This window comes from Patiria miniata, unplaced genomic scaffold, assembly GCF_015706575.1.
Source record: "Patiria miniata isolate m_02_andy unplaced genomic scaffold, ASM1570657v1 HiC_scaffold_29, whole genome shotgun sequence".
Taxonomy (NCBI): Eukaryota; Metazoa; Echinodermata; class Asteroidea; order Valvatida; family Asterinidae; genus Patiria; species Patiria miniata.
The window spans coordinates 24,193,854-24,202,762 of NW_024037068.1; the positions used below are offsets into that span (position 1 = coordinate 24,193,854).

The 8,909-nt window shown below is 40.1% G+C and overlaps 1 protein-coding gene across 1 annotated transcript; it reads left to right on the top strand.

The window, feature by feature from the left end:
• The first annotated feature begins 457 nt into the window (after positions 1-457).
• On the top strand, positions 458-5,916 carry LOC119736195. The gene is made up of 6 exons (XM_038210221.1): positions 458-976; positions 1,342-1,450; positions 2,507-2,620; positions 4,277-4,336; positions 4,802-5,014; positions 5,689-5,916. The coding sequence occupies exons 1-6, from the start codon at positions 974-976 to the stop codon at positions 5,880-5,882; spliced, it is 693 nt and encodes a 230-aa protein (XP_038066149.1). The 5' UTR covers positions 458-973; the 3' UTR covers positions 5,883-5,916.
• Positions 5,917-8,909: the final 2,993 nt, after the last annotated feature.

The following is an 8,909-nucleotide window of genomic DNA, read 5'->3' on the forward strand; positions in this document are numbered from 1 at the left end:
GAAATTGCGGTGAAAGACGATAAAAAAAAGCTGACCATCACCGTAAGCCGATCTGCTCGCAAAACGGATCTGTTTGTGCCCTAATTGTTCAGACGGTTGCAGACGCCCAAAAAAGGGCAAAGGTGAGGTGCCAGTTAAAAGATAGTTAAAAATTTAGTGATGGCCAAAAAAAAAAATCTAATTTGTTGAAGAGCACAGGGAACGCAATTTAAGTGTTAATCGAAACGAAAATGACCGAATGCCCATTTTCGTCAATATGGTAAAGATAATTCAACATTTAACTTTGATTGCTTCCCATTTAACGATCCGATGACTTCTTCTCTGATCCGTCCATGTTAAAAAAATATATATTTTCAAAATGAAGTCACACTAATTAACTTTAAAGATCATCAATGCTTTGTTACGTGTTCTGAAACTTCTATTAACAGTTATGTGAGATTTTCATGGTTAAATGACGGTGGTATAATTTTCGTCATTTGGGCAACAACGGACTGATTAAAGTCTATTCCTGGCACTCACGACCTTTGACAAGGGCAATGGCGGGACAGCACCATATCCATGTATTATTTTGTTTAGTCATCAAAGCGTATACACAGACAATTGGTTTACACATTTGCAGTGTGTATAGTGCAATATGACGCAAAACATTGACGTCAATTTATTGCGAACTAAAAATAGGGATCTATTTCTGGTACTGAAACGCAATAGTCTTCAAAATAGTTGCGTGATTGCTTCAATTCATTGCATGTATACTTGCTATCCTCGCATGACAGGGAATTAAAGTTATATTTTTTTGCCGCTAACTCGTCACTTTTGTACGTGAACTGCTGTCTCTTTTTTGGGGAAAAAGAAAAATCTGCTTGGCTTTTGTATCGTGAACGAATCCGTGTTTCAACCATTTTAACCTGACTGGTCGGATCTCGAGTTTCCGTAACTACCGTACTTCGTCAGTCGTTACAAATTCTATGTGAAAATGGTAAGCAGAAATTTCGTTGATGATTTAAGACTGGTCAGTTCAATACGGGTTGTATTTTTTTATAAGCACGTAGTGCTGTTCGAGAACTTTTGGGGAAATTTAAATTTAAGCTTGCTCTGCTATATAGGTGGGAGTCGAACCCACGACCTTCTTCCGTAGGTGGCATGGTGTATGTAGACATCTTGTGCCACTTGGACCTCCGATGTACTGTGCAAAAACTTTTACCAAATAGGGGGTGTCTCATAAAGTGTATATGAGTGGATTAAATATTTGCCTCCAATATGCTCCAGGATAAAACTCATTTCATGGACCATTCTTTCTGGTAATAAACTCGCAGTGTTATTTTTTTAATATCTTTGTTCTAGAGTAAGAATGCAGAATTGCCATATTTTGGTCATACGAAGAGAGACAACGGTTATACCGTAGATATCGGTTCTAATGCAACACAGACAGTTTACGATGATGCCTTCAAAGGTACGTCATGTGGGGGCACTATGGACTTAAATTTATTCACGAGTCGGCCATTATTGAATTGCAAACGAGGTTAACTCATTTTTGGAACTTGCGGAGTAGAAACAATGAAATAAGTTCCTTATAAATTGATACCAGTCTTCTGTGATGTATAATTTAAATAATGTGACTGATTAAACATACTAATTCATATACCCTAATATTTTCAGCCACATTAAAAAAAAAGTGCAAAGTGAGGCTTGGAACGCGCACTCCCATCACAAAATATAGTCTGGCACCATCCCACTCAACAGTTTGCAATTTAAATGACATTCAGGGAACACGATCGAAAATGGCTTCTCGTGAATAAGGTCTATGGCATAATGATTATGTAGAGTTGGATATTAATGGTTTAGACCTACATGAGAGGCCATTAATAGGGGGTTCGGTTCACTGGGTACACCAACATCCGTCTGGTGAAAGCTCAAAAGTACGGAAGCTGAGAAGGTCCACAAGCAATAAAAAAAAATCAAACAAAGTCACAGTGTAAATAGTGTCCTTCATAATGCAACTCTCTCCTCCAGTGTAAGCTGTACGCCCTGGAGACTCATAAACTGACTCAGGGCCAGAGGCAGGGGTGATGTATGGAAGCCCCTTAAGTTCCTAGCGCATTGCATTCCACGTGACTATGACCTTATTACCTTGCCTCCATGTACAAAATGTTCATAAACAACATTACGAATAATTGTCACACAATTTTTGTCAACTACTTTTGGCTTTTTGTGGACAGTTAAAATTTGGTACTTACAGTTTTATGGGACACTTTGGGGGTTCGTTTTTGGTCAATTTTTTTGAGGGACCGACCGACCGACCCCAAAGTGACTCGAAGAAGCTCTGTTGCCAGAGTTTAAACATTGTTAGACGCGGAGAGTTAATTACTTTCCCGCATTGGCACTCCCCACGCGAGATGGAAAGTCTAAAAGACCCGTGCCGTGTAGCAAGTGTGACCAAAAGGGCATAATGATAATTTCCCATTGGTAGATTGGCAATTAAAAGCTTGTATGATTTCCTCTGTAAAAGATGATGCAACTTCTTCGTATTGGCCTCTCCTCGATCAAGTCAGAGAAGCCACCAGAACCTCCTCCACACCCCTGCAGTTCTTCCGCAAGTTGCACAACATCTTTCTATTGTCAGGTAATGTCTTAACGATGGGCGTGGTCAATATACCCAAGGACCAATAAGAAGTTGCTATACAGGCCTATAAGAGCTAATGCACAGCACGATTAAAATAATCATTGCAACATATAGTCTTAAAATCACAGCATAAATTGATTGTAGATGTGGCTGTTGGACTCGAGGTCATTAATTATATTTCAAAGTTTTAGTCCTTCTCAAACTAATTTACTCTGTGTGCCCAATTAAAGAACACTAATTACGGCGGGCAAGGCCATGGGCAGATTGGCCTTTATAATATATAAACAAAATACCACAGAACTCAACTTTCACATTGTGATACTAAGCTAGATCGTAAAATTTATATCAGAGACTCAAATGCCGACTCAGTATAAGATTGAGACTCGATTTGACTTGGGTGCACTTGTTAATCAACTCAAAAGGACTCGACCTTGTTGAGTTAATAGAGCATGCAAATGTCGCCAGCTCAAGTTTACTTTTTAAACGAACGTCCTGGTACCATACACTCAATAGTCCAGACACAGACTCCCGTGCTAGAATTTACCCACGTCGCTCTTTTCACACTTTTGTCATGGGCATGCAGAGCCTTGATCTGGCAACTTTACAGAATAAATATAGCCGGTTCAGTGATTCCCGCGTTGGGGTTCAGATCACCTAACCGGCTATTTTTGTATAGAATTGCCAGATCGAGGCCCTGCATGCCCAATGGCGGAGCGTGAAAAGAGCGAATTGTTAGACGCGTGATCGATTAAACGAAGTCGAGGTATAATGTTCACTTTATTGCAGTCATCAATTCGCAATGTTTCCAATATGTGATATACTTTACTATCTTTAACAAAACTCATTCATTGCCATTGACTGGATAAAACTAGTCAGAACATTAAAAAGGTCTAAATGCAAAAAAGAAAAAGAAGTTGAGTTACGCACGTCGTAGATCCTATACATGGTGCTCGGATGTAATTTAATCCGGTTAAATTCGTAGATTTTGAGTTCAACTATGCACGCTCTATACTCGACTCGACCCCTGGCCACTCGAGTCACAACATTTAGTGACTTCACTTCTTTACTTTACGTCCGCCCATTAACTTTTATGGTTGCAGACCAGTAAATCGGTCCGAAATTACCTATGCTGGCCAAATCACGATGTGCATGCCCTCAAAATCTTCAGTATTTGAGCATGCTGTGGGCCACGAACTTGAGGGTTTGTAAAAAATATGGATGGAAGTCGTGCACAGGACTGTGAGCTTGTAGTTCCGTTCAAAATGGATGAAATTGGGGCCCTTAAAGCGCTCTATTTTACAATGGAGTGTAGGCATCGTTTTTCAAAATGGCGATGGGCATCAGGACTATTTTTCAGGGGTGATCATCATCGGATGGAAATTTCTCCTAAAAGTCATCAGTTGACCCCTCAAAAATTGAAAAGAATATGAAAGATGATGAAATAAGCTTTAATTTGATGTGAGTCTTGAACACTTGGAGAGTTGTGAGTATTTTTTTCTGAATTTCTGAAGTGGGAGCATTTACCATTTGGGTCTACGGAAGTTATTTATTTACTGGTCTGCAACCTTTATAAGGACATGGGTTCCATAGTGTTACCATTCCTAATGCGTCATTTTAATGACCAGATGGCATGGCATTTTCTTTTCTTTTGCACAGCTCTGTGCACAATCCTCATCACATTGTGGCCAACCATACCAGTTTCTATGGTTGTAATGGGTAAGGCCTTTCATTATTTTATCTTAAAGCTCCCATTGCAGTCACCCCTTTCGATTAAACCGACCCACTGTGACCGAACATGGCCGAACGTTTATAGAGGGCACCACTTCCGGGTTTTGGCAGGTCAACGATATTGTGTTCTTGCTTTATGTTTAGGCTTCTCCTTCATAATATTTAACGGTTAACTAAATGTGACCGGCCAGACTTAAATTCCAGAAATTATGCGGCCAGGTCACGTCTGCACTCTGCAAACAGTTTCTTTGTCGATGTCTTGTACATGTATTATGTCCGATTCACTTTCATCTGGTTTCTTTTAAATTCACATAAAAGCAATTCCCCGTTCATGCCAAAACCTTTATTTTCTACGAGCCAGTTCAGTCAGAGTTGGCCTTACATTTGGAAGCAAAAGGTCATCGTTGCACTGTTTTGTGGTTCTTACATGTGGTCATTCTGTTTCTGTTACAGGCGCTGTTTTTATACACGACTGCCCTCTGGAGCCGAAAATTCCCATCTATTTGCTCGTGACAGGAGCCTGCTATTTTCCTCGCACCCTGCTTGATGTCGTCGTCAGGTTCTGCCGGCCCCGGCATCCCGAGGACGAGAAGTCAACAATGTGCCGAGTTACTGTCGCTCTTCGACGAGTCCAATTGTTCTTCCTATTTGTATTTATGATTGTTGGTAGGTACTAACAAAATGTACATGTACATGTAGCTTGTTCTGGGTGGATAGTATACAAAATTAATATACCATGGTTTGAGGGTGGACAGTCGATACTCGCGCCCTGAGGTATTAGAAATTGAAAAACTAGTTCCCAAGGCGAAGCCGAGGGAACTAGTTTGTCAACTCCCAATACCGATTGGAGCTAATATCGACTGTCCACAGGAAATAAACCATGTTATATTTGTTTACTATACCTCATACATAATTATTCAGTTGCCGAAGATTCCCGTTGCAGTATGCACCTTGCGAGCAAAAAAAGGCTTCGGAGAAACTTGTCCAGCTCAGCAGAAGAATATTATTGCTCAACCTCAGAAAAGTTCAGTTCGTTTGCATCACAGTAACTACGGTTGTAAATACAATTTTTTTTAGTACAGGAAGCATCTTTATTGTCAATATACAATATTCTCCAGTTCGGCATCATTGAGCTGGGGAAAACGCTAATGAATATTTACGTTAGCCTACAACCACAGAGTCTTTTCATGCGTAGCTGGGGCGATGTTCGCGGGGGTCCTTATGATTACTGTAGGGAGACAGAGTGTCAGATACTGTGTGTACACGGTGTTTTTTAGGTTATCGTTTTAGGAGAACTCGCCCGATAATCATGACCTCCATTTTTTTTTCTCATCACGAAGGCAATGTGTGGGTGTACCGGAACTACTCACCCAGTGAAGACCCAGACTCAGTGGACTACTGCTACGGGCCGCTGTACTACTTCACCTTTTGGCTGATGACGGTCACGTACATTGTCATCGCTTCGGGTTGCCTGTGCATGGTTGTCATGACACTCTGCCTTATTGGATCTTCATTCCTAGAGGAGAAGACGTAAGCTCGGTTATAACCCGGCAGGTTATGCACAAAGCCACCATGGGCGTTGCCCCCCCCCCCCCGTAAAAGCCACACAAAAAAGGAGAAAAAGACAAGAGATGTGAAGTCATACTTGCTATTAATTTCAGGCTTTGCATGGTGGAGTATCAGTATCGTTTCGGTTTGCGGTAACACCTAGCCCAGGTGGACTCCCTTTCCTCCCTACGTAACGGAAGACTCCCTTTCCTCCAACCTGGGCTACGGTAACACCATGTGGTAATAGCTACTGTCGCTCAGTAGATATTTAGTTTTGATGAGAACTTAGAGCAGGACTGTTCTTATCGGAACTAATTAACTTCTCAATAAAAGTTGATAATAAGCAGGACAAATTCTTATTGGAACTAAACATCAATTGAGCGACAGTAGTTATTACCACTCGGTGTTACTGCAAACGGAAACAATACTGCTATTTATTTGATACACATTTAACAAAATGGGCGTCTGGAGGGGTGTCAATGGGGGTGGGGAAAATGTGCCCGCCCACTATCAAAAAATTATAAATTTAGAATATGCAAGGGAACCTACAAGACTTTGGGGGAACAAAAAATGTGCTTTGCCCCCCCCCCCCATAAAAAAATCCTGGCGACGCCCATAAAAGTCACTCACCGAGAGACGGAGTTACACCGGAACTGATGCGGTTTATTCTGCTGACGGCGCCGGCGGTTGCTTTCAGTCTGTTCTCTGGCTGGGTTTTTATGTCGTCTTTGGAGATACCAATGTTGCAATGCAGCTGCTATCTTACAAGTGTTCTTGCCTAATTAGGACTTGAATGTTAATAATAAATGATTATAAAGGTGGACCACTCTAGACAAATTAGTAGGTAAATAATCATTTAGTCCAAGGGTGGATCAAGAACATAAGGGGGGGGGGGCAAAATAATTTTCCCCGAAAGTGGGTCCAAAAATGTAGGGTGTGGGGTTCGGGATCCGCCCTTGCTATAGTCGCGACCAAACCCGGCAAAGGGAGGCGCCTTCCTTCAAGGGCACGCGGAGTTGCAGGAACTATGTAATTTTCCTTAAGGGGAAGATACAACATTTGCAAATATCAGAAAACGAAATGATCAAATTATCACGAAATACCTTACTGGATTGTTGGGAGTGACAGTTTAAAATATCCTGTAAAATCGTGGCTCCTGGTGCGCTGCATGACATTTTCAAGAAAAATTTATTTTTTTTCCAACGCTGGTCGGCCGACCAGCTTGCAATTGATTACACACGGGGTACAAGCCTGCTAGACTGATTCTCTGACCTAACAATTCCCGTTTCACCTTAAGCGGGGTCAGGGAACCGGACTACGAGAACAGATTGGTTTTCTTGCTTTTTCCAGCATCTGCAAGCCCAAAAGGTGCAACAAGTCAGTTAACAATTTGATATGACATACTGATCCTATTTATTTCTGAAAAATTGCAGTTTAAGCAAATGTTGTACATTCCCAAACAATCGATAACAAATTGATAACTTGCTGATTGATAAGTGCTGCAGAGCCACTAAACATTTTATTTTCTGTTGTAAATGATGCAGAGGTTCCCTGATTAATAGCACCACTCTGGTAGTTAAGGGGGCGGAGCCTAAGCGCCTCATTTGAAATTGACAGTGTACAAACAATGTTGTGGAATGAGCTGACTGTAGCTTGATAGATTCAGAAATATATATTTTTGATAAACAGTACCGTAGCATTACATTTAATTAATTATAAATTGTTTTTAATTATTTTGTTTTATTAATAACATAGTTTTCTTGCAAAGAATTCGTGTATTTTTATAATGTAACACCGCTTTGTGATGTCAATGTGACAGGGAAAGCGTTTTTAAAATAATGAATGTGATTACTGTTAAGCCTCATAAATTGATGGGATCATACATTCTATTCATCGGCAATCCTTATTTTTAGGACACCTCTATTTTTTTACGAGTTCTGTTCAAAACTGATTTTTGCAAATGACTTCCCAGTACCAAAGTGACTTTTGCAGGCTACAGCAGTCTGTCTCCAGATACACTGATGTTAGTTGTAATTTTAAAAATGTGACTTTCTTGCTTTTTTTGCAGTTTGCCATCTTGGCTTTTGAGTCTGTTTTCTGGTGGCATATCGTCGTCTTTACCCCTTAATTTCCTTCATAAATCAAAGCCCTGCCCTCTTTCCACAAAATTAAACCTGCTGATATTCAAGAAGTTATCAGTGCCAATTGTTCATGTGTGAAACGTGTCATGAAATATCACAATGCGACTTTTGAGTGTCATTTTAGCAAGCTGTTTGGGTGAATCGATTAACCTTATATATGGGAACGGGGTTCTAAGGGTAAGGATTACCTTATGAGCAGTGGGTTCTACTTGAACAATGATTGCACTCATAATGATCGAAATAAAATGTGATTTTTTTTCAAAACGAAACTTGTATGTCTTATCTTGTTACGTTAACTTTCAATTATGTTACAATGAAACACGAAGTACATAATTTAGTGTATCACACAGGAGTTGTTCTTTCAGAAGTCCAGGGTGACCAGATGAAAATCGCAAACTTCCGCTAGATGCATTTCAAAGTTCTGCTTGATTTAACAACTTGTTACATTACCTTATTTTCAACCTCGTTCCCAAGCTGTATACTTGTTGCCCTTCTTTTACAAGTAGTTATTTCGAGATTTCTAGCTTGTTCCTGTGCTATGCACCTGTAAAAATAACTATTTTATGTTGAAAAATGTGTTCCAAGTTATCCTCTAACTAACTATTTGTTTAATTCATATAGTTATTTTCTGTAGGCACGTTAACGGTTGCCAGAACTTCAAATATGTATTTTCTGTAAAGTTTGACACTGGTTTTACATGCTAAAATTAATTGGTTCTGAGCTTCAAATATTTGTTTTCTGTAGTCGAATGTAATGTGCCTGCCGACATGACTAAAGTATCACCCCAAGTTTGTTCCTCTTCTACATCCCATTTCTAAAATTAATTGGCTCTCGGCTTCAGGAACCTATTTTCAACATGATTCAAGGTATTG